Source organism: Bos javanicus, chromosome 1 (genome assembly GCF_032452875.1).
Source record: "Bos javanicus breed banteng chromosome 1, ARS-OSU_banteng_1.0, whole genome shotgun sequence".
NCBI lineage: Eukaryota > Metazoa > Chordata > Mammalia > Artiodactyla > Bovidae > Bos > Bos javanicus.
In genome coordinates, this window is record NC_083868.1 from 34,016,848 (window position 1) to 34,043,922 (window position 27,075).

General features: G+C 36.5%; 1 protein-coding gene across 5 annotated transcripts in view; it reads left to right on the plus strand.

Annotated features, from left to right (window-relative positions):
* The window catches only part of CADM2 (cell adhesion molecule 2), a 1,278,284-nt gene that overhangs the window by 878,408 nt on the left and 372,801 nt on the right, over positions 1–27,075 (plus strand). For 3 of the 5 annotated variants that reach the window (XM_061432079.1, XM_061431815.1, XM_061431898.1), the window contains one exon: positions 11,217–11,243. The exons of the other annotated variants lie outside the window; for them this stretch is intronic. In XM_061432079.1, coding sequence (XP_061288063.1) covers positions 11,217–11,243 — 27 coding nt within the window. The remainder of the gene's footprint in view (positions 1–11,216; positions 11,244–27,075) is intronic. 5 annotated transcript variants of the gene reach the window in all.

Sequence of the window (27,075 nt, forward strand, 5' to 3'; positions counted from 1 at the left end):
GAATTTCTTACATCACCTACATTGGCAGGTGGGTTCTTTACCACTAGCACGACCTGGGAAGCCCTCTCCATAAAACACACTGGGACAAAATATCGACCTACCAGTACCTATTTATCAACATAACAGTACCACCTATTTACTGTTCAATCAATAATGAAGTTATCTTGTCACTCATTATGACTGTAAGTTAAGTAGCATCTATGTGTCTGAAGACCTTAATTGTATAATATTACAGTAAAATATACAAGAGATCTTATCTGAAGAATTTGAAACTGATGTTTCTAAGTGGTCACATTCCCTTCCCTTGCTATAAACAAGTGATGTACAATAGACTTCTAAGTGCTTCTTAAATTAGTATGCCTTAGCAATCCACTCCAGGACTATTGCCTGGAAAATCCCATGGACAGAGGAGCCTGCTAAGCTACAGTCCACGGGGTCACAAATAGTTGGACACGACTGAGCGACTTCACTATATATCACTATATTAGGAATGTATGGTCAGTGTACGTATTCTGGGTCTGAGCTATTGTAGTGTGGATGACTTAATTTTAGGGAATCATGCTTCTTTCTGAAGTATGAGTCAGGATGAGATCATGGAAGCAACAATGTCTGATCCACAACATTCTGGGAGTCGCCTTTCACCTTGCTTGAGCTCCTCATTGGGATGATTCATCAGAGGTTAAAACCAAGTATTTCTTGATCATATGCTTATGCATGGAGAAGCTTGACAGCCAGCCCACTGAAATGATTGCCCTTGGATCCCTTGGAAACTGAACAAGTTACCTGCTCTTATGATGAGGCTGATTAGATAGATTCTCTTAAATTATTGCTAATAACGTTCCCTTTTTTCGCAGCTTTTCCAGAATTAACCCAGTATCTAGTAATTAGGAGTTAGGGTACATTGAGTTCATGTTTACTTCATGACTATTTTCTTGAATGCTATAGGCCAAATCAGTACATGCTGCTGAGTTTCACATCACTCTGTATTTATACACCTTATCAAAAATACCTCATGAAAACATCTGATTATTTCTGTCATTTTTTTTTCTGTTCCAACCCCTTGACCCACTTCCTGTCACTACTCTGCTGAAGTCCAAGCTGTAAACTCTTGAGGTCCATGTAAATTCCAAGTGGTATAAATCATCTCCCTTACATCAATGAATCCCAGTCATTTATGATAATGATTGCAAATCTGCTATCAGTCCATAAATATGTTTTCTTGGATGCTACTTTGGTTCTCTGGTTGAAAACTGTTCTCAACACTAGCACAGAGTCCAGTTATATTTCTAAATAAAAAGTAATAGATATCAATAATATAATATGAATTGAGTAAACAGTTATATATGCATAGGATTATACAAAGTGATTACATAATATTGTATTCTGTGTACACACACACACATATACACCCAGGACTTCCCTGGTAGCTCAGCTAGTAAAGAACCTGCCTGCCAATATAGTAGACACAAGAGGCACAGGTCTGATCCTTGGGCCAGGAAGATCCCCTGGAGAAGGAAATGGCAACCTGCTCTAGTATTCTTGCCTGGAAAGTTCCATAGACTGAGAAGCATGGCAGCTATAGTTCCTGGGGCTACAAAGAGTTGGACACGAATAAGCGCACACACATGCAAACAGATACATACACAGACAAGCACGCACACACACACACACACACACACACACACACACATATATATATATAAACACAAACACACATGGAGAGAATGTTTGTGTCCTATTATTTTTCTCATGTCACTGTCTGCCTTGGAATGTGAACTTTTATTGGTAGATGCCATAGTATTACTGGTTCTACATGAGAATTGAAGAATTTTGATGGCTCCAAAAGTATTCAACATTATACAGTTGCTTTATTATTTTACCATTACTATTTATGGATTAAAAAAAGGATAATTTACTTCAGTTCAGTTCAGTCACTCAGTCATGTCTGACTCTTTGTGATCCCATGAACTGCAGAATGTCAGGCCTTCCTGTCCATCACCAGCTCTCAGAGCTGACTCAAATTTGTGTCCATTGAATCAGTGATGCCATACAACCATCTCACCCTCTGTCATCCCCTTCTCCTCCTACCTTCAATCTTTCTCAGCATCAGGGTCTTTTCCAGTGAGTCAGTTCTTCACATCAGGTGGCCAAGTACTGGAGTTTCTGCTTCAGCATCAGTCCTTCCGGTGAAGGATTGGAATTTCCTTTAGGATGGACTCATTGTATCTCCTTGCAGTCCAAGGGACTTTCAAGAGTCTTCTCCAACACCATAGTTCAAAAGCATCAATTCTTCTCAGCTTTCTTTATAGTCCAACTCTCACATCCATACACGACTACTAGAAAAACCATAGCTTCGACTAGATGGACCTTTGTTGGCAAACTCATGTCTCTGCTTTTTAATATGCTCTCTAGGTTGGTCATAACTTTTCTTCCAAGGAGCAAGCACTTTTTAATTTCATGGCTGCAGTCACCATCTGCAGTGATTTTGAAGCCCAAAAAATGTGTTTAAACTAGTAAAATAGAATATATTTTAAATAAATTATTGAGCAGAACGTCTCTAATTAATACAGTAAATTAGTAGAAAAAACTGAAAATATAATTACATCTAGAAAATAAGAAATATGACCAATCTCACTGATGTTAGAATTTAGTTTTCTAAGTATCTGTTTATAAAACATTTCTTAAATCTAATAGTTTTCATGTACTTAGCAACAATCTCGGAGAAGGCAATGGCACTCTACTCCAGTACTTTTGCCTGGAAAATCCCATGGACGGGGAGCCTGGTAGGCTGCAGTCCATGGGGTCGCTGAGTCGGCCATGACTGAGCAACTTCTATTCACTTTTCATTTTCATGCACTGGAAAGGGAAATGGCAACCCACTCCAGTATTCTTGCCTGGAGAATCCCAGGGACGGGGAAGCCTGGTGGGCTGACGTCTCTGGGGTCGCACAGAGTCGAACATGACTGAAGTGACTTAGCAGCAGCAGCAGCGGCAGCAACAATGTAAGGAACGTATCCTAAATTTACTCATTAAAATTAGCCTCTGAGGATTTGCGTACTAATCGAAGACTAATCCTCAGTACTATGTTTTATTCCAGTTATAGATTTAAGATATTTGTAAAATAGCTTCCTGGTTTAGTAACAGACATAAAATATAACTTCAAAGGATGCCCATGTACTTTATATATTGAGAACCTTTTATTCTAGTACTGCCTCAAAGCTTTCATAATAATATATGACTGATACATCTAACGGTTTGAAGTTATTTCTCAGTATCTTCTAGAGGCATGAGTTTGAGTCCAATTTTTTTTTTTTTTTTACCAAGTCTTGAAATCCTCTTCCTATATTTATTAAGGTAAAAGTCATAAGCCTCTGGGCAGTATGGAATATAACAAAAGAAAAAGAAATTTATAAATTGGTAGTGACTCATGAAGTTTAAAGAGATTCTTGACAGCAGAAGAAATAAATATAAGATAAAGTAGTATAAATATTTAATATGTAAACTATCAGTGCTAGAATAATCAAAACAGCAGATAAAAAGTCTTAATACAAAATAAGTTATTTTGATACATATAATTAATTCAACATTATAGGCTGAGGAAACATGAAAAAGAAATAATTATATACATCACTTAATTCTCAAAATACACATGAATAACATAGTTAGAAGCTTAAAATAAGCTTCTGCTTCATTTCTGTAGAAGCAAAATTGTTATTTAACAGAGGAAATTACTGTGTCCCACATTTTGGATACTGTTTCATAAACCAAAATTATTTTGATGGTGCATGTTTCCCTTGCATATAACTAAATTTTACTTACATGATGAAATGATCTCATTCAATACAAATATTGATATATAACCAGTACTGTTCTGTTTTATATACACTATTGCATGTAATCATATTATAGCAGCACTGATGTCAAGAAATAAAGCTAGGTTTTAAACATTTTATTATCAGAAGTTTCAATCATCTACAAAAATAGAAAACATCATAAACATTATGTATTTCAAGATTATATTGAAAGGAATCTCAACAACTGATCTATTTTGATATTTAGTTTTGTGAAAAGGTAAACACTTAAATGGAGACGGAAATGGCAACCCACTCTAGTGTTCTTGCCTGGAGAATCCCATGGACGGAGAAGCCTGGTAGGCTGCAGTCCATGGGGTCGCACAGAGTCGGACACGACTTAAGCGACTTGGCAGCAAACACTTAAAAATAAAGTTATTATAAGACATTAAAATTTTCATTAATGAAATTTCACTTGATGAAAAAGAAAGAGGAAAGTGAAAAAATTGGCTTAAAACACAACATTCAGAAAAAGAAAAACTATGACCAACCTTCAGTTCAGTTCCGTTCAGTTCAGTCGCTCAGTCGTATCCGACTCTTTGTGACTCCATGAACTGCAGCACGCCAGGCCTCCCTGTCCATCACCAACTCCCGGATTCCACACAAACCCATGTCCATAGAGTCGGTGATGCCATCCAACCATCTCATCCTCTGTCATCCCCTTCTCCTCCTGCCCTCAATCTTTCCCAGTATCAGGGTCTTTTCAAATGAGTCAGCTCTTCGCATGAGGTGGCCAAAGTGTTGGAGATTTAGCTTCAACATTAGTCCTTCCAATGAACACCCAGGACTGATCTCATTTAGGTTGAAATGGTTGGATCTCCTGGCAGTCCAAGGGACTCTCAAGAGTCTTCTTCAACGCCACAGTTCAAAAACATCAATTCTTCAGGGCTCAGCTTTCTTTATAGTCCAACTCTCACATCCATACATGACCACTGGAAAAACCATAGCCTTGACTAGATGGACCTTTGTTGGCAAATTAATGTCTCTGCTTTTAATATGCTGTCTAGGTTGGTCATAACTTTCCTTCCAAGGAGTAAGCGTTTTTTAATTTCATGGCTGCAATCACCACCTGCAGTGATTTTGGGGCCCAGAAAAATAAAGTCAGCTACTGTTTCCTGATCTATTTGCCATGAAGTGATGGGACCCAATGCCATGATCTTAGTTTTCTGAATGTTGAGTTTTAAGCTAACTTTTTCACTCTTCACTTTCACTTTCATCAAGAGGCTCTTTAGTTCCTCTTCACTTTCTGCCATAAGGGTAGTGTGATCTGCATATCTGAGGTTATTGATATTTCTCCCGGCAATCTTGATTCCATCTTGTGTTTCCTCCAGCCCAGCATTTCTTATGATGTACTCTTCATATAAGTTAAATAAGCAAGTGACAATATACAGTCTTGATGTAATCCTTTTCCTATTTGGAACTAGTCTGTTGTTCCATGTCCAATTCTAACTGTTACTTCCTGACCTGCATACAGGTTTCTCAAGAGGCAGGTTAGGTGGTCTGGTATTTCCATCTCTTTCAGAATTTTCCAGTTTATTGTGATCCATATAGTCAAAGGCTTTGGCATAGTCAATAAAGCAGAAATAGGTGCTTTTTCAATGATCCAGCAAATATTGGTAATTTGATCTCTGGTTCCTCTGCCTTTTCTAAAACCAGCTTGAACATCTGGGAAGTTCACAGTTCACGTATTGCTGAAGCCTGGCTTGGAGAATTTTAAGCATTACTTTACTAGTGTGTGAGATGAGTGCAATTGTGCGGTAGTTTGAGCATTCTTTGGGATTGCTTTTCTTTGGGACTGGAATGAAGACTGACCTTTCCCAGTCCTGTGGCCACTGCTGAGTTTTCCAAATTTGCTGGTATATTGAATGCAGTGCTTTCACAGCACTGCACTCTTTGCACATCTTTGAGGATTTGAAATAGCTAAACTGGAATTCCATCACCTCCACTAGCTTTATTCATAGTGATTCTTTCTAAGGCCCGCTTGACTTCACATTCCAGGATGTCTGGCTCCAGGTGAGTGTTCACTCCATCGTGAATATCTGGGTCAGGAAGATCTTTTCTGTATAGTTCTTCTGTGTATTCTTGCCACCTCTTCTTAATATCTTCTGCTTCTGTTAGGTCCCTACCATTTCTGTTCTTTATTGAGCCCATCTTTGCATGAAATGTTCCCTTGGTATCTTTAATTTTCTTGAGGAGATCTCTAGTCTTTCCAATTCTATTGTTTTCCTCTATTTCTTTGCACTGGTTGCTGAGGAAGGCTTTCTTATCTCTCCTTGCTATTCTTTGGAACTCTGCATTCAAATGTGTATATCTTTCCTTTTCTCCTTTGCTTTTCACTTTCCTTCTTTCCACAGCTATTTTAAAGGCCATATTAAAAAGCAGAGACGTGACTTTGCCAACAAAAGTCCATCTAGTCAAAGCTATGGTTTTTCAAGTAGTCATGTATGGATGTGAGAGTTGGACTCTAAAGATAATTGAGCACCAAAGCATTGATGCTTTTGAACTTTGGTGTCGGAAAAGACTCTTGAGAGTCCCTTGGACCACAACGAGATCCAACCAGTCCATCCTAAAGGTAATCAGTCCTGAATATTCATTAGAAGGACTAATGCTAAAGCTGAAACTCCAATACTTCGGCCACCTGATGCAAAGAACCAACTCATTGGAAAAGTCTCTGGCTCTGGGAAAGATTGAAGGCAGGAGGAGAAAGGGACGACAGAGAGTGAGATGGTTGGATGGCATCACCAAGAAGATGGACTTGTGTTTGCTTAAACTCCGGGAGTTGATGATGGATAGGGAGCCCTGGCGTGCTGCAGTCCATGGGGTCATAAAGAGTCAGACCTGACTGAGCGACTGAATGAACTGATTGCACTTAAGTATTAACAACAGTTCTTAGGTACTGTGAACTATTAAGTATTCAAATAGGGATCCAAAGTAATCTGTACATGTCATTTGTTCAATTTGTCTCTCAAGTTGCCCCTTAAATTGGTATTTTTTATCTCTAATGTCTTTTTGCTAAAGGAACAAATACTAAAATATCTTGCACGTGGTTTCCACATTCAAGGTTAGACTAACTGCATTGACTTAATGCGTTTTTTGTTCCTTGTGTGCACTGGACATTGGAAGTTCTATGTACAGGCACAGTAGTATCCAGAGTTGGTTATATTGCAAAAAATATTTCTTAAATGATATTGTGTACTTCCAAGAGTCTGATAGTCTCCATTTTAATGATGTTAACTTTATGTATTACTATGTATCTGCCTAAAGCTTACATATAAAAACTTTTTAAAGATTGTAGAATGGTGGTTTTTGAGTTATATTATTTCCTTTTTATTTACTGACGGGGATAGTAGTGTGAAGAGAAGTTTCCACTCATTAAATATTTGATTACTCTTGAATATATCTCCTTCAACAAGCATTTCTTTCTCAAGCATCGTTTTTACACATTTTTCCGCTGTAAAATGTGTGTAGTTATTAAGAAAGAAAAACTTGTGACAGCGATTAGATAAAGTCACACTTTTTCAAGTTTTCAGATTCTAATGAGTCTTAGAAGAAAATTCTCATGTTTAGATGATGTTAGTTGATAGCTAAGAAAAATGTTATTTTAAATAAATCTCAAGTGATTAGTATAAAAATGTGTTTAACTTTGTTCTGGATAGTTAGTGAAGAAGGGAGAGATGTGTGTGGTTATCTAGCTCTGAAATGCAATTATTTTAATTTCTATATCTTGAAGACTATAATAAGGTGGCAAGTGTCTGATAAATCAGATATAGTACTTTTAAAAACAGTGTGATTTCCTCCTTTGTAAAAAGGAATAAAACTCACCTGTTATTGGTTCGCATTACATTGCTATACTATATCTAATGATTACATTTTGATAAAGAGGATTTGGGGCTTCCCCAGTGGCTCAGCTGATAAGGAATCTACCTGCCGATGCAAAAGATGCAAGAGCTGTGGGTTCAGTCCCTGGGTCAGACATATCCTCTGGAGAAAGAAATAGCAACCTGCTCCAGTATTCTTGCAGGGGAAATTGCATGGACAGAGGAGCCTGGCAGGCTGCAGTCTATAGGGTGGCAAAGAGTCGGACACAACTGAGTACATGCATGTACACACAGAGGATTTTAAGATATACATGCTCAGCATGCTCTTTTGGTTGTAATTTTACTACCAAATAGATTTGTGAGCTAGAAAAAGTCATATCTCTGCTTTCCAGTTTTGTAATATTATGGATCTCTTAGTTTTCACTTGGAAGTAATGCAATATATATTCTCTCTTATTTTTGTAGTTTGCTCATATGTCTATAAGAGGAACTTTCTTATTTTAAAAATTATACTGTGCAGTGTCTTTCAATGGCAATGGGATTTTGTTTGTTTTGTCTAATTATAGATTAAATCTTGGGCAGGGAAAAACAATGTATCTGAGTATGAAGTTACAGATGTCAAGAACCTCTGTCTCCTTGGAAAGTCAAAGTACTTGCTAAGTTTATTGCTTCTCTATTAAGGAACAATTCCCTAACTATAAATTTGTTTATGGAAGGAAGAATAAAAGAAAAAAAAAAAAACACTGGGTAAAATACCAAAGTATTTTTTAAAGGCTACATAATATTAGAATAAAAAGATCCATAATATTTTAGTGTTCTTTCTGTGAATAAATTCCAGTAATATCTTTGCTATTTACTAAATGTTTTATTGCTAAGTAACCTTTCATAAAACACTTCTAAAGGCAACTTCTAATCTAGTATGTTCTATATTATTCAGACATTGCAAACACTAACAAACGTATCACCATTTTGTTATGACATTAATCTTAAAATTAGAGTAGAAATTAAAGAATAGGGAAAATGTGACTAGGTCATACAAACTTTGAGGTAAGTAAAATTCATCTAATATCCTTTGAGAATGCCCATTGCCCTACTTCTAGTTCCTATGCCTCATTTTGAGAATCACTGCTTTAGATCACCAATTTTCTGCAGAATTATTAGTGATATCTTTCAAATTGACAGTTGATTAATATAATGAACTAATTAATTGGTGACAATCAATTAATTGTATTTTTATTTTTTGATCATCTGTATTGGGGATTTTGAAGATAAACCTCACTAATATAACGCCTAATATTCATTAACTATTTAGCATCCATATGTAAATAGCTGATGTTTCAATCATTATCACATGATTTTTCTTTAAAAAATACATACACAAATTTTCACATTATTAATATAATTATTAGCAGTTACAAATTTAATATTATAACTAATCATCTCTGGAAAACAGTGTGAATGACTAAAATGTTATAGTTATAACTTGCTTTTATCATAAGGGTGAAGAAATGTTAATGTTATATCTAAAATTTTCTCTGGTCAAAGTACCTTTACTTCCTTTCTTTTCATTTTAACTGTGAACTACTAAATTTGTATTTTTTAAATAATTTTCCGTCACTTTTGGGTAGTGTGCAATGTGCACTTTACAATTGACTTATAATTGGACTGTGCTGACAATGGAAAATCTTACAAGTATTGAACATGACATTTATGACAGTCTTGCTGTCATCTTGGCTTCTTTTATTGAATATGCAGAGAATTATAATTGGGCTAACAAGCCTGGTAGCCTGGCCTCTTTCCAATTATATTAACCAGCCTAGTCTAGTATTAGCTGCCTGAACACACACAGAAACAGACATTGAACTTTTGTTTTTCTTTCCTTTTTATTTTGTTACTTAACCAATAATCCAAGAATAAAACCACCTGTTTTCCTGTAATGTTTGACAACTTTAAATAATTCATCTTGGTTCCCCTGGAAATGTAAAGATTGCTTTCTCTATTTTTATGTCACTAATTTTTAATAAAAAGCTGATTTTGTTTGTGGAATATTAGTTGTATCTATTAACATATTTGGTAATATTGCCTCAAAAATTTCTAAAGTCTTTTGGCAATTTTACTTTCAATTTGTGCTTAAAATGTTAAGTGGTGAATTTGAATTTGGTATAAAATTTCTTTTCACATGAACAATTCAATATACTGATACATTGAAATATTTTCTTTGAAATTTAGTCAAATAATATTTTTTCATAATCTAACAGTAAGCCCTTCAGCTTTGTGTAATCTTTGAAACAACACAATTTAATTGAAAAGCAAATATTAAAAAAAGTTAAATGAAATAGCTTGTGGTCTAAAAGGTCTGAGAACATCCCAGTGTAGCAGTTATTTGGAGTACTAGATTCTGTACTTTTGCTTGTTTCATTTTGCTGGCTTCCTCTTATTTTAGAGCATATAATATAGTTGCATATTTTTATCCACACTTCCTCTACAGTTCCATCAGCAATATTTAAAGTACTCTTCTTTGTCAGTGGTTAACTGGATAGAAATATTTATATGAAAATAACCTGGGAATCTGTCCAATGGAAGCAAAACACCAGTATGGTGTATAAGGGATATGACACGGACTGTATTTTGCAGCATTGTTATTAGAAGTAAAAACAAGCAAAAAAACCTAAAGGCAACCTGATTTGCTATAAATAGGGAAATAGTCCTATACTTCATACACATTATAGGAAAATATACATCTATTAAAATTAGTGAATTAGAACTCTGTGTGTTAATCTGGAAAATGTGCAAAAAGCAGACTGCAAAGAATTATGTATAATATGATCTTGTTTTTGGAAACAAAATACACAAAGTATATATGTTATTTTTTTTGTAAGAAAAGCAAAAGTGAAAGTGAAAATCTCTCAGTCGTGTCCAACTCTTTGCAAACCCATGGACTATACAGTCTATGGAATTCCCATGGCCAGAATACTGGAGTACATAGCCTTTCCCTTCTCGAGGGCATCTTCCTAACTCTCTCCTGCATTGCAGGCATGATTCTTTACCAACTGAGCTATCAGGGAAGCCAAAAATAGCAAGGTTTTTGGCAACTAAGTAAGCATTGAATGAATGCAAGTGGTCTTCCCTTGCTTTTTATCCAAATGTTATGAATTGCATTTTAATTGTTAAATAACATGAAATACATCTAAACTATACTGGTATTTTAATTGAATTATTAACTAAAGTTTAGTTAAAAAGGACAGAGAAAGAAAGATGAACAGTTCTTAAAAAGAATTTTGTGTCTTGCAGCGTTGCTACTTACAATCTGTGGCTCCTATCTAGTTTATTCTTTCTTTTCCAAAGACTTTAATCATGTATTAACAAAATATAACCAATTGTCATTTTCTTCATTATAAGTCCTAGTCATCTGAAGTGTGCTCATCATGTAATCATAAATGTATCATTTAAGACTTTAATAGTAATAACAAATCTCTTTTTCTTGTTAGACACTATCTAATATACTAATATGCTTGTTCTCTTCTTGTGCAATCTTGCCTTGGTACCAGCGGCTGCTTCAAAGAATAAAGTTAAAGGTGAGCTACTGAGCAACTTTCCATTCTGCATGATTCACCATGTTTGTTTTCTGCTCAGTCTTCTGCATCCTCTTAAATAATAGAGCCAATTCTGTTCATGACAATACCAGTTCTGTGTGTAGATATTTGTAAATTTCTACAAATATATATTAATTATTTAGTTTCTGGTATGTGCCTGTGTTTGCATGATTGTGTACTTATTTTCTTGTTTTACTTTCCACTTTATTCCAAGTGGAATAAGGTGCTTTTATGCCCAACATTTTGCCTGTTGACTTTCGTTTCCTTGATAAAATTGTGAATTGGAAAAATACAGCATAAAGTAAAGCTGATGGAAAGGCTCAGAATTGAACATGCCTTTATAGAATTATGTGAAAAGAAAATTTTATCCTTTAAAAATTGAATATTATAAACTCCAATTTTCTATTTATGGCTTTTCTTCTATTTCCTAGTTATATTAAGTTTTCATTTGCTAGAATCCTGAAAATACATTTTCATGAGAGAAGATGTGCTTGCCTAATACCAGATATCTCCCTGAGAGAAAAAGAATTTTGGCTTGATGTATCGAAGTCTTTATGACTTTTGAATAATTCAAGTGTGTGTGTGTGTGTGTGTGTATATATATATACATATATATATATAAATAAAATACTATGTCATAAGTTTATAGCTTGTGTGTTTCAATTTTATGTTCTCTAGAACAATCTATACATTTTAAAAATGTTTTCTCCTTCTTATATTCCTAATATATAATATTTTTCCTCTTTCATTTATCTTTATTTAGCAACACTGTAATAACTTTATTAGTCATACATTTGTTATTTTAAGTTTTCTCATCCACAGAGTGTGAAAACAAATAATTCAAAAAGTTGTCGCTAGGATTAAGTAAAATATGTAAAACAACTTATAAATTTCCTGATGGTACAAGCATTTAAACAATGCAAGCTTCTTCTGTCTATTCTTTGTGGGGAATTTCTGACTCTTCATCATTCCATATTGCCTTGCCTAATATCTTCCCCTGTGTTCTCAGGAGGAAAGACCAGAGGGTTTTGTCTCTTTCTTAGCTTGTTGTAGTCAGACCTTTTTTTTTTTTTTAATTTTAGTTAGAGGCTAATTACTTTACAATTTTGTAGTGGTTTTTGCCATACATTGACGTGAATCAGCCATGGGTGTACATGTGTTCCCCATCCTGAACCCCCTTCCACCTCCCTCCCATCCCATCCCTCTGGGTCATCCCAGTGCACCAGCCCTGAGCACCCTGTCTCATGCATCAAACCTGGACTGACAATCTGTTTCACATATGATAATATACATATTTCAATGTATTCTCTCAGATCTTCCCACTCTTACCTTCTCCCACAGAGTCCAAAGGACTGTTTTATACATCTGTGTCTCTTTTGCTGTCTCAATATAGGGTTATCATTACTATCTTTCTAAATTCCATATATATGCATTAGAATACTGTATTGGTGTTTTTCTTTCTGACTTACTTCACTCTGTATTATAGGCTCCAGTTTCATCCACCTCATTAGAACTGATTCAAATGTGTTCTTTTTAACAGCTGAGAAATATTCCATTGTGTATATGTACCACAGTTTTCTTATCCATTCATCTGCTGATGGACATCTAAGTTGCTTCCATGTCCTGGCTATTATAAACAGTGCTGCAATGAACATCGGGGTACACGTGTCTCTTTCAATTCTGGTTTCCTCAGTTTATGTGCCCAGAAGTGGGACTGCTGGGTCATATGGAAGTTCTATTTCCAGTTTTTTAAGGAATCTCCACTTTTCTCCATAGTGCCTATACTACTTTGCATTCCAACCAACAGTTTAAGAGGGTTCCCTTTTCTCCTCACCCTCTCCAGCATTTGTTGTTTGTACATTTTTGGATAGTAGCCATTCTGACTGGGGTGAAATGGTACCTCATTGTGGTTTTGATTTGCATTTCTCTGATAATGAGTGATGTTGAGCATCTTTTCATGTGTTTGTAAGCCATCTGTATGTTTTTTTTTTTTTTTTTGAGAATTGTCTGTTTAGTTCTTGTGGCCCACTTTTTGATTGGGTTGTTTATTTTTGTGGAATTGAGCTGCAGGAGTTGCTTGTATATTTTTCAGATTAAATTCAGTTGTTTCATTTGTTATTATTTTCTCCCATTGTGAAGGCTGTCTTTTCACTTTGCTTAGAGTTTCCTTCGTTATGCAAAAGCTTTTAAGTTTAATTAGGTCCCATTTGTTTATTTTTGTTTTTATTCCCATTACTCTGGGAGGTGGGTCATAGAGGAGCCTGCTTTGATTTATGTCAGAGAGTGTTTTGCCTATGTCTAGGAGTTTTAGTTTCTGGTCTTACATTTAGATCTTTAATCCATTTTGAGTTTATTTTTGTGTTTGGTGTTATAAAGTGTTCTTGTTTCATTCTTTTACAAGTGGCTGACCAGTTTTCCCAGCACCACTTGTTAAAGAGATTGTCTTTTCTCCATTGTATATTCTTGCCTCCTTTGTCAAAGATAAGGTGTCCATAGGTGCGTGGATTTATCTCTGGGCTTTCTATTTTGTTCCATTGATCTGTATTCTGTCTTTGTGCCAGTACCATACTGTCTGGATGACTGCAGACTGCAGCTTGTAGTATAGCCTGAAGTCAGGCAGGTTGGTTCCCTGAGTCCATTCTTCTTTCTCAAGATTGCTTTGGCTATTCACCGTTTTTTGTACTTCCATACAAATTGTGAAATTATTTGTTCTAGTTCTGTGAAAAATACCGTTGGTAGCTTAATTGGAATTGCATCGAATCTATAGATTGCTTTGGGTAGTATACTCATTTTCACTATAATGTTTCTTTTGATCCATTAACATAGTATATTTCTCCCGTCTATTTGTTTCCTCTTTGATTTCTTTCATCAGAGTTTTATAGTTTTCTATATATATAGGTCTTTTGTTTCTTTAGGTAGATTTATTCCTATGTATTTTATTCTTTTCTTTGCAATAGTGAGTGAAATTGTTTCCTTAATTTGTCTTTCTGTTTTCTCATTGTTATTATACGGGAATGCAAGGGATTTCTGTGTGTTAATTTTATATCCTGCAACTTTACTATATTCATTGATTAGCTCAAGTAATTTTCTGATGGAGTCTTTGAGGTTTTCTATGTAGAGGATCATGTCATCTGCAAACAGGGAGAGTTTTACTTCTTCTTTTTCAATTTGGATTCCTTTTACTTCTTTTTCTGCTCTGATTGCTATGGCCAAAACTTCCAAAACTATGTTGAATAGTAGTGGTGAGAGTGGGCACCCTTGTCTTATTCCTGACTTTAGGGGAAATGCTTTCAATTTTTCACCATTGAGGATATTGTTTTCTGTGAGTTTGTCATATATAGCTTTTATTATGTTGAGGTAAGTTCCTTCTATTCCTGCTTTCTGGTGTTCTTTTTTTTTGTTTTTGTTTTTGTTTTTTAATCATAAATGATGCTGAATTTTGTCAAAGGCTTTCTCTGCATCTATTGAGATAATCATATGGTTTATCTTCCAATTTGTTAATGTGGTGTATTACATTGATTTGCAGATATTAAAGAATCCTTGCATCCCTGGGATAAAGCCCACTGGGTCATGATGTATGATCTTTTTATATGTTTTTGGATTCCATTTTCTAGAATTTTGTTAAGGACTTTAGCATCTATGTTCATCAGTAATATTGGCCTGTAGTTTTCTTTTTTTGTGGGATCTTTGTCAGGTTTTGGTATTAGGGTGATGGTGGCCTTATAGAATGAGTTTGGAAGTTTACCTTTTCTGCAATTTTCTGGGAAAGTTTGAGTAGGATAGGTGTTAGCTCTTCTCTAAATTTTTGGTAGTTTTCAGCTGTGAAGCCGTCTGATCCTGGGCTTTTGTTTGCTGGAAGATTTCTGATTACAGTTTCAATTTCTGTGCTTGTGATGGGTCTGTTAAGATTTTCTATTTCTTCCAGGTTCAGTTTTGGAAAGTTATACTTTTCTAAGAATTTGTCCATTTCTTCCAAGTTGTCCATTTTATTGGCATATAGTTGCTGATAGTAGTCTCTTATGATCCTTTGAATTTCTGTGTTGTCTATTGTGATTTCTCCATTTTCATTTCTAATTTTGTTGATTTGATTCTTCTCCCTTTGTTTCTTGATGAGTCTGGCTAATACTTTGTCAATTTTATTTATCTTCTCAAAGGACCAGCTTTTAGCTTTGTTGATTTTTGCTATGGTCTCTTTTGTTTCTTTTGCATTTATTTCTGCCCTAATTTTTAAGATTTCTTTTCTTTAACTAACCTTGTGGTTCTTCATTTCTTTCTTTTCTAGTTGCTTTAAATGTAGAGTTAGGTTATTTACTTGACTTTTTTCTTGTTTCCTGAAGTAAGCCTGTATTGTTATGAACCTTCCCTTAGCACTGCTTTTATAGTGTCCCATAGGTTTTGGGTTGTTGTGTTTTCATTTTCATTCACTTCTATGCATATTTTTATTTCTTTTTTTTATTTCTTCTGTGATTTGCTGGTTATTCAGAAGCGAAGTGTGTTGTTTAGCCTGCATATGTTGGAATTTTTAGTTTTTATCCTGTAATTGACATCTATTTTTACTGTATTGTGATCAGAGAAGATGCTTGGAATGATTTCAATTTTTTTGAATTTACCAAGGCTAGATTTATGGCTCAGGATGTGATCTATCTTGGAGAAGGTTCCATGTGCATATCAGAAAAAGGTGAAATTCATTGTTTTGGGGTGAAATGTCCTACAGATATCAATTAGGTCTAACTGGTCAATTGTATCATTTAAAGTTTGTATTTCCTTGTTAATTTTCTGTTTAGTTGATCTATCCATAGGTGTGAGTGGCATATTAATCTCTCCCACTGCTGCTGCTGTGGCTAAGTCACGTCAGTCGTGTTCGACTCTGTGCGACCCCATAGACGGCAGCCCAACAGACTCCTCTGTCCCTGGGATTCTCCAGGCAAGAATACTGGAGTGGGTTGCCAATTCCTGCTCCAATGCATGAAAGTGAAAATGAAGTCGCTCAGTCCTGTCCGACTCTTAGCGACCCCATGGACTTCAGCCTACCAGGCTCCTCTGTCCATGGGATTCTCCAAGCAAGAGCACTGGAGTGGGGTGCCATTGCCTTCTCCAATTATTGTGTTATTGCTAATTTCCTCTTTCATACTTGTTAACATTTGCCTTACATATTGCAGTGCAGCTATGTTGCTGCTGGTGCTGCTAAGTCATTTCAGTCGTGTCCGACTCTGTGCGACCCCATAGACGGCAGCCCACCAGGCTCCCCGTCCCTGGGATTCTCCAGGCAAGAACACTGGAGTGGGTTGCCATTTCCTTCTCCAATGCATGAAAGTGAAAAGTGAAAGTGAAGTCACCCAGTCATGTCCGACTCTCAGGGACCCCATGGACTGCAGCCCACCAAGCTCCTCAATCCATGGGATTTTTCAGGCAGGAGTACTGGAATGGGGTGCCATTGCCTTCTCCGGCAGCTATGTTGGGTGCATATATATTTATAATTGTTACATCTTCTTGGATTGATCCTTTGGTCATTATGTAGTGTCCTTCTTTGTCTCTTTTCACAGCCTTTATTTTAAAGTCTAATTTATCTGATATGAGTATCGCTACTCCTGCTTTCTTTTGGTCTCTATTTGTGTGAAGTATCTTTTTCCAGCCCTTCACTTTTAGTCTGTATGTGTCCCTTGTTTTGAGGTGGGTCTTTTGTAGACAGCATATATAGGGGTCTTGTTTTTGTATCCATTCAGCCAGTCTTTGTCTTTTGGTTGGGGCATTCAATCCATTTAAATTTAAGGTAGTTATTGATAAGACTCAGCAGTGGCCACAGGACTGGAAAAGATCAGTTTTCATACTGATCCCAAAGAAAGGCAGTGCCAAAGAATGCTCAAACTACCGCACAATTGCACTCATCTCACATGCTAGCAAAGTAATGCTCAAAATTCTCCAAGCCAGGCTTCAGCAATATGTGAACTGTGAACTTCCTGATGTTCAAGCTGGTTTTAGAAAAGGCAGAGGAACCAGAGATCAAATTGCCAACATCCACTGGATCATCAAAAAAGCAAGAGAGTTCCAGAAAAACACCTATTTCTGCTTTATTGACTATGCCAAAGCCTTTGACTGTGTGAATCACAATAAACTGTGGAAAATTCTGAAAGAGATGGGAATACCAGACCACCTGACCTGCCTCTTGAGAAATCTGTATGCAGGTCAGGAAGCAACAGTTAGAACCAGAAATGGAACAACAGACTGGTTCCAAATAGGAAAAGGAGTACGTCAAGGCTGTATATTGTCACCCTGCTTATTTAACTTATATGCAGAGTACATCATGAGAGACGCAGGGCTGGAGGAAGCACAAGCTGGAATCAAGTTTGCCAGGAGAAATATCAATAACCTCAGATATACAGAAGACACCACCCTTATGGCAGAAAGTGAAGATGAACTAAAAAGCCTCTTGATGAAAGTGAAAGAGGAGAGTGAAAAAGTTGGCTTAAAGCTCAACATTCAGAAAACGAAGATCATGGCATCTGGTCCCATCACTTCATGGCAAATAGATGGGGAAACAGTGGAAACAGTGTCAGACTTTATTTTTTGGGCTCCAAAATCACTGCAGATGGTGACTACAGCCATGAAATTAAAAGACACTTATTCCTTGAAAGGGAAATTATGTCCAACCTAGATAGCATATTCAAAAGCAGAGACATTACTTTGCCAACAAAGGTCCGTCTAGTCAAGGCTATGGTTTTTCCTGTGGTTATGTATGGATATGAGAGTTGGACTGTGAAGAAGGCTGAATGCTGAAGAACTGATGCTTTTGAACTGTGGTGTTGAAGAAGACTCTTGAGAGTCCCTTGAACTGCCAGGATATCCAACCAGTCCAACCTAAACGAGATCAGTCCTGGGTGTTCATTGGAAGGACTAATGTTGAAGCTGAATCTCCAACACTTTGGCCACCTCATGCGAAGAGTTGACTCATTGGAAAAGACTCTGATGCTGGGAGGGATTGGGGGCAGGAGGACAAGGGAATGACAGAGGATGAGATGGCTGGATGGCATCACTGACTCGATGGACATGAGTCTGAGTGAACTCCAGGAGTTGGTGATGGACAGGGAGGCCTGGAGTGCTGCGATTCATGGGGTCGCAAAGAGTCAGACATGACTGAGCGACTGAACTGAACTGATGGTCCCATTGCCATTTACTTTGTTGTTTGGGTTCAAGTTTATACACCCTTTCTGTGTTTCCTGTGTAGAGAAGATCCTTTGGCATTTGTTGAAGAGCTGGTTTTGTGGTGTTGAATTCTCTCAGCTTTTGCTTGTCTGTAAAGATTTTGATTTTGATATTTAAATGAGATCCTTGCTGGGTACCAGTAATCTGGGTGGTAGGATTTTCTCTTTCATCCCTTTAAGGATGTCCTGCCATTCCCTCTGGCCTGAAGAGTTTCTATTGAAAGATCAGCTGTTATCCTTATGAGAATCCCCTTGTGTGTTATTTATTGTTTTTCCCTTGATACTTTTAATATTTGTTCTTTGTGTTTGATTTTGTTAATCTGATTGATATGTGTCTTAGGGTGTTTTGCTTTGGGTTTATCCTGTTTGGGACTCTCTCTGTTTCTTGGACTTGGATGACTGTTTCCTTCCTCATTTTTGGGAAGTTTTCAATTATTATCTCCTCAAGTATTTTCTCATGGCCTTTCTTTTTGTCTTCTTCTTCTTGGACTCCTATGATTCTAATGTTGGGGTGTTTAACATTGTCCCAGAGGTCCCTGAAGTTGTCCTCATTTCTTTTAATTATTTTTATTTTTTTTTCCTCTCTGGTTCATTTATTTCTATCATTCTATATTCTACCTCACTTATCCTATCTTCTGCCAACATTATTCTACTGTTGGTTCCCTCCAGAGTGCTTTTGATATCATTTATTGCATTATTCATTATTGATTAACTCATTTTTATTTCTTCTAGATCCTTTTTAAACATTTCTTGCATCTTTTCAATCCTTGTCTCCAGGCTATTTATCTGTAACTCCATTTTTTCTTTTTTTTTTTTTCAAGATTCTGCATCATTCTTACTATCATTATTCTGAATTCTTTTTAAGGTAGACTCCCTATCTCCTCCTCTTTTGCTTGGTTTGGTGGGCATTTATCATGTTCCTTTACCTGCTGAGTATTTCTCTGCCTTTTCATCTTGTTTAGATTGCTATATTTGGGTTGCCTTTCTGTATTCTGGCAGTTTGTGGTTCTTCTTTATTGTGAAAGTTCCTCCCTGTGGGTGGGGTTGGATGAGTGGCTTGTCAAGGTTTCCTGGTTAGGGAAGCTTGTGTTGGTATTCTGGTGGGTGGAGGTAGATTTCTTCTCTCTAAAGTGCAATGAAGTGTCCAGTAGTGAGTTTTGAGTTGTCTATGGGTTTGGTGTGACTTTGTGCAGCCTGTACATTGAAGCTTAGGGCTATGTTCCTGTGTTGCTGGAGAATTTGCGTGGTATGTCTTGCTCTGGAACTTGTTGGTCCTTGGGTGGTGCTTGGTTTCAGTGTAGGTATGGAGACTTTTGGATGATCTCTTACTGATTAATGTTCCCTGGAGTCAGGAGTTCTCTGGTGTTCTCAGGTTTAGGGCTTAAGCCTCCTGCCTCTGGTTTTCAGTCTTATTCTTATAATAGCCTCAAGACTTCTCCATCCATACAGCACTGATGATAAAACATCTAGGTTAATGGTGCAATGATTCTCCACAGTGAGGGACACCCAGAGAGGTTCACAGAGTTACATGGAGAAGAGAAGAGGGAGGAAGGAGATAGAGGTGACCAGGAGGAGAAAAGGGGGGATCAAAAGGAGAGAGACAGATCTAGACAGTAATCAGTTCCCTAAGTGTTCTCCACAGCCTGGACACACAGAGATTCACAGAACTGGATAGAGAAGAGAAGAGGGAGGGAGGAGATAGAGGTGACCTGGGGGAGAAAAAGGAGAGTCAAAAGGGGAGATAGTAATCAAGTCAGTAATCACACTCCTAAATAAAAATGGGTACTGAAGATTGGATTCTTAAAGGTACAAAATTGATAACAAATACCAAAAAGTAAAGATTAAAAATCTAGAGTAGAGGTTAGACTCTCAAAAAACAACATTTTAAAAAAAATCACAAAAATTATAAAAAATATATTTGAAGTTTGCTTTAAAAATAGGGTCTTTTTTGTTGCAAGGTAATAGTAGGTTATAAAAATGAAAATTAAAGGAGTAATAGAGGACTTAAAATTAAAAAAAAAAAAAAACATGTTTTTCTTTAAAAGTGATAATAGTAAAAATATATCTAGGAATTACTCTGGAACTGTTGTGGGCAGTATGGGGTCAGTTCAGTTTCAGATAGTTCCTTGTTCCAGCTTATATTTTTCAAGATCTATAGGCCCCTTCCAGTGTGCTGCTGCTACTGCTGCTAAGTCGCTTCAGTCATGTGCGACTCTGTCTAACCCCACAGACAGCAGCCCACCAGGCTCCCCCATCCCTGGGATTCTCCAGGCAAGAACACTGGAGTGGGTTGCCATTTCCTTCTCCAATGCATGGAAGTGAAAAGTGAAAGTGAAATTGTTCAGTCATGTCCGTCCTAGCGACCCCATGGACTGCAGCCCACCACACCCCTCCATCCATGGGATTTTCCAGGCAAGAGTACTGGAGTGGGTTGCCATTGCCTTCTCTGCACTTCCAGTGTAGTTGGTGCTAACTACAGGGTTTTAATCTGTTGCACCTGTCACTTCCAAAGTGTTTCCCTCTGTTTATTTTGGCTTCTTCTGTTTGCAGGTCTCTTCAGTGTCTAATTTCTGCCCTGACACATGGGGGTGAAGGTGATCACTTATTTAGGTTCACTTGTTTAGTCGTGCTGTGGGGAGGGAGGAACACTGCAAACAAATATCACTGGCATGTGAGGGGAGTGCTTGCAGTGTCTCAGCAACACTGGGTTTGCCCCCGCTCATGGCATGTGTGCTTTCCCAGTCTACACTGCTCAGTCTCCAGGTTGCTCTGCGTGTGAACTGTCTAAAATGGGCCCTGGGTTGCATGCACTTCCCAGGTCTAAGCAGTTCAGGTTCAGGTTCTTGGATACTCCCCAAAGGTGCAGACTCGGTTGGGCCTGTGTTTTGTGCCCTTCCCAGGTCCGAGCAGCTCAGGCGACCAGGTGCTTGGCAAGCACACTCTCCAGAGGTGGCAGGTGCGTCTTATCACCTCCCTGGTCCCAGCTGCTAGGTTTCCTGGGTGGCCGCGGTTGCGTCTTCTCTGGTGTGGCCAGTGTCTCTTCTGGGGAGCTGATCTCTGGCTGCAACCCTCCCGGTGGATGTCAACCATCCAGAATCCCAGGAAGTCTTGGTTAGCAACCAGAAGCCTGTCTGCAGTTTGGTAGGGAATGCCACCTCTGGGGCCGAGTTTGCCGCTTTCTGGCTCTGGCTGCAGCCTGCCTGCTTCCCTGCCTCCGCCGGAGGATAAGGATGGGCCAATTCACAGCCGGCTAGCTCTCCTCTGGTATTGCTCAGTCCTTTGTTCTGTGAGCTGCCAGCAGTGCCTTAGGTTAGGGCTTTTGTTTGTTTTGTTAGAGCTTTTTGCGGGATAGTTCTCTCTTTCTCTCTTCTCTTTCCTCTCTCTCCCTCTCTGGCTATCCCACAGTTTGGGTTGCTATCTCACGTTAGCTCCCTCAGATTGCCGTCAGGGCATTCAGGCCCGGTCCTTACCCTAAGCAATGCGGCCCGCTCCTCCCTGTTCAGCCCCCTCCTCCCTGTTCAGCCCCCGCTTACTGGTGGCCTATGCGAGTTTCTGGGCTACTTCTCTGCTGGGAGTTGCTGTTAGGCATGTTATCTGAGGGTTTTATTTATTTATTTATTTAGTTATACATTTTTCCCTCCCAGTTATGTTGCCCTCTGAGATTCCAAAACTCCCCACAGACCCGCCAGTGAGAGGGTTTCCTGGTGCTTGGAAACTTCTCTTTAAAGACTCCCTTCCCAAGACAGGTCTCCATCCCTAACTCTTTTGTCTCTCTTTTTATCTTTTACATTTTGTCCTACCTCCTTCCAAAGACAATGGGCTGCCTTTCTGGGTGCCTGGTGTTCTCTGCCAGTGTTTACAATTTGTTGTGGAATTTGCTCAGCGTTCAAATGTTCTTTCAATGAATTTGTCAGGGAGAAAGTGGTCTCACCATCCTATTCCTCTGCCATCTTAGGACCACCCCTCCCATATTCAGATCTACCACAAGGCCACCCATCTGTTTTATCCCTTTCTCTCTCTCAGGTTCTAATTTTACAGCTAGTTTTAGTACTATGCATAGATTTATCTTTGGAGTGTTAACTGATCACTATTTATAAGGCTAGGGCTTCCCTGATAGCTTAGTTAATGTGCAAATACTATTTTCTTAGGAATGTATTTATCTTAAAGAACACTAAAAATATAACAGATGAGATAGCAATTTTTTTAACCCAGTATTTATTCCTCCACATTTATCCTAGTCTCTTTTGCAATAAATGTACTGAAATTAGCCAATTCTTGATATAGTACTTTTCTATGGACAAAAGAAATGCATTCACAAAACAAGACATTACTTGATAATGAATATATATTTATGAAATATATTACATAATAAGAGATTAAGATCTACATTTTAGAAATGAAGAGTTAAGAATGATGTAAACTATAGTACATTAATTGTGGAATATAGAATTTGAGTATAAAGGTAGTTAGCAAGATGCACATATTGAAGTTGGAGTCCTTGTTCTTGGAGAATGCTTTATATGAGAAGTGGAGCTTAAACTGATTCTTGAAGGAAGGGTAGAATATATATACAAAAAGTAACACATAGAAGAGGAAAACAGGAATTTGAAAGCATAAGTAAAGGTATAGAGGCAGGATTGAGTATCATTTATTTCATATAGTGAGGACATCTTTTAAAAGAATAAGACATATTTTTATGTGAGTGGAGGAAATTAAATTTGATGATGGAATGATCATGAATTATATCTTCTCATAATAATATCTGTATTCACTTTATAATTCTTAAAAACGATGGACAATAATTACAATATACAGGAAACCAATTCACCACTGAAAAATTACAGCCATACATTGTAAGTGTCTGCCAAGTCACATTAGGACTCAGACTGACTAGGATTTTGCATTATAAACATATTTAAGTGTTAGTTGCTCAATCGTGTCCAACTCTTTGTGATCCCATGGACTGTAGCCAGCCAGGTTTCTCTGTCCATGGAATTTTCCAGTAAGAATACTGGAGTGGGTTGCCATTCCCTTCTCCAGGGGATATTCTAAATACAGGAATAGAAACCTGGTCTCCTGCATTGTAGGCAGATTCTTTATCATCTGAGCCACTAATGAAGCCCATTGTGCCCCATTTAGGAAATCCACGTTGTCATTGCCTTGTCCCACACCTATCCACTTTATCTGAATTTCTCTCTCTCTCTCTTTCTCTCTCTCTATTTTTTTTTTTTTAATTTCTGTGCTAAATTGCAAGAGGATCTACGACATAGTTTACCTTGTGTCTGCATTTTTGCATCTACAAGATGTTACAGAGACAAGAAATAACTCTAAAATGAACTATGCCTTGAGAAGAAAATTGAAGTTTTATTTCTAATGATTGCGACAGATGTGTATTAGGTAGATAACAAAGAGAACTACCCAATGCTTTTACTGTCCAATTTCTATGTCAAAGCAAATGGTCTTCAAACAGGAAAAAAAAAAAAAATGTGGATAATAGGAATAAAAATCCAGGATAATACAAGAGTAGGTTACTTAAAAATACTAAATTTCTCCTGATCTACACAGAATACATTCTAGGGAATCTGAGGAAGTTTTGTAGAGGTTTACAGTTCATTCATTCACTCCTTTGGAATCATGCAAATGTGGGGAACTTGTGCAATATTGGACAGAGACATGTGCTCTACTATTTTTTAAGGACAATGGATTATGTTTGAGAAAACACAGACTGGTAAATTTGACATTAACTTCCCAATAAAATTATTAAACCCTTTAACCAACAATTTGTGAGTGCTTAAATGAAAAGAATTCACTAGGAGTGAGTTAGCTGTTACTAGTCATGGCATACAAAATTTCCCTAACTTTCCCCATCTCCTTATTTTTGGGGGAGGGCATTAAATATTATACCAGTGTCTGAAGGCAATAGTATAGTATTCAAATAGTATACTATTAGAATTTCATCAAAACATGTAGCAACTCATTCCTTATTTTTCAGAAAATGTCATTCTGAAATTCACTAATTATTCTTTAGTGGTCAAATCCAATGGTGGTTCCTCAGTCCCCAAAGTAATCATTGTTTTTCTGCTGAATATAATGTTTCTTTTTATTTTTCATTTCCTTTGGTTTCAGTGTCTCTGTTAGAGACTTAATTTTCTTTTTAACTTCTCTTTGCTTCTTTTCTTTCCTTTTCCCCCCCTTTTTCCTTCTTCTTTTCTATCTTGTTCTGGAATATAGGTTTCATTCAGGTTTTATCTTTGATCCCTGAAGAAATCACTTCTTGCAGTGTTGCAAGTCTCCACATCCTTTTTTGGAAGGTGATATTTACTTTCTACAACATTTAAAAAGCAACCATTTTTCTGCATGATTATGAACCCACAGCTAATCTCACTGTTGTTGACTGTTAAAAGAAAGACAAATGATTCAGATTCTTCCTCTATAAACTTACAACTGAGAAGAAAGAAAGGGGAGAGGGAAAGCCAAAAGGAGCAAGAGAAAGGAAGAGAGATGGGAAGTAAATTGTGTTATACTTTATAGCCATGAATTGTTTATGTAGACCAAATAAGAAGATGAGTTAATTCTGAGATATAAAAGAAGAATGATGAAGGAATGTAAAAAGAGGTTAAGAAAGTGCCCTTCATGGTGTTTAAGTCCCTTGTTCTAATAGAAGTTTCTATTTTACTCTTGCCCTTTGGGTCTCTGACACATCTCTCTTTTCATTAAAATATTTGGATAGGTTTCTCTTGCTTGTAATCAAAAGACAACTGATTAATATACTTTTTTCCTTTCTCTGTAGTTTCCTGAGTTGCTTTCAGTTGTCACTTTTCAAGACTTGCTCCTACTACTAAGCTCCTACTGATATTTCTGTCACCCTGTTGAACATTTCTAACTGAATATTAAAAGCTGAAATTCATTTTTTTTGTACATCAGAACCCTCATGACTTTATTTTTCTTCCAATGAACAAATATTGAACTAATTCTTTAGTTTAAAATACTGGAAATATATTTGACTCCTTCATTCTAATGGTACCCATAACCAACTGATTATCAAATTATCCTAATTTTAAGAATAAAATTATTGTCCTAATTTTACTATGGGAATAGAAGCATTTCCATGGATCCTTCTTTTTCAAAACACTCATTCCTCAAAACTTGCCTGGAGTAGTTCTAACATTTTTTGATTGAATTCTCAACACTCCTACCTTCAAATCACAGTGAATTCATATATCACCATTATAATCTATCCTACATTCAGATATCAATAAGATCATCAAGGCTTTACCACTTAGAGAGAGAGAAAAAGGTAACAAGAGTATTTTTAATTCTTTAGTATAAAATGATTTTATTTAACTCTATTACAAATGTGTAGACTAAATGTAGCAAAATGACTAATACTGTTCCAGAATTACAGACAATTTCTAAATGGTTTTAATCTAGTAAACATATTTTTAGTGTCCAGCCTAATTTCTGGGCTTTAGTTTTGATTCAAAACAATGACTTTAATGGGGAAGAGCATTTTATGCCATCACTAAGATACTAGCCATTAGCTATTTCAATCAAATAATCATACATTAGTGCTCAAATAAAAATTAACACAATTATTCTGACATTATATAAGCATTTAAAGATAATATAGAAGACTCAGCAATCTAAACTGAGATATATGTGGTCTAGAGAAAAATCAATATTGCAATTTACTGTATTTAAATAATAGCCATACAAATATTACTAAATAAATGATTTATTTAGTTATGAATATAAAAAGTCTGCTGTTCAACCAAAATATGACATTTAGTGTCCCAGGCTTCCCATCACATTTTTCAAGGGTACATTGAAAGACACATATGAGTTTAAAACTGAGGCATTGCTTTGAACTATTGTTAGATTTTATCTTAAATAAGACAACTATATTTCAGTTTGTACTATATATTAAGAAGCTCCATTTTGCAATCTGAATTGCATAGATCAAATCCTGGTTTTTCAACTTACCTGATTTCAACACCTGAACAATTTGATTACATTCACTCAACATTCAGTTGTTGTGACATTTATATGTGATTATGTATAAAAAGATATTAACCTATGGAATGGCATATAATAAACACAATAAATTTTATCTCATTATTGTTATTATCATCATTATTATTTAAATAATGTCTGTAGAAAATGAAAAACCATGTAAAGACAAGTCCCAACTAAAATGTTTCTTTGGATATTAACTGTATTTTATTTTTGTGGTGTCATTCAGATGTTTATATTTATTCTAACATAAAGTAAACATATAATTTAATGTGAAGCATCCAGTAAGCATATGCATTTTTCTTTCTTCATATTTAATTAAAATCCAAAGTATATAAATGATATCACTAAAACATTTCAACTCAATATCAAAAGAAAGAAAAAGTGCAAAAACTGTATCCCAGAGAAGTTTATATAATGTTTCAAATGTAGAAATTACTTGCTTTTATTATCTGTGAAGAAATTGAAGAATAAGGTTCTATATAATTTTTTTGGAAAACATCTAAGCTCGTTTTTCTTGAAGCTTTGTTTGATTTTAATTTTAAAAAATGCAAGGATTTATTCAAACTCTTGTGTAACAGCTACAAAATCTTCATAAAAAA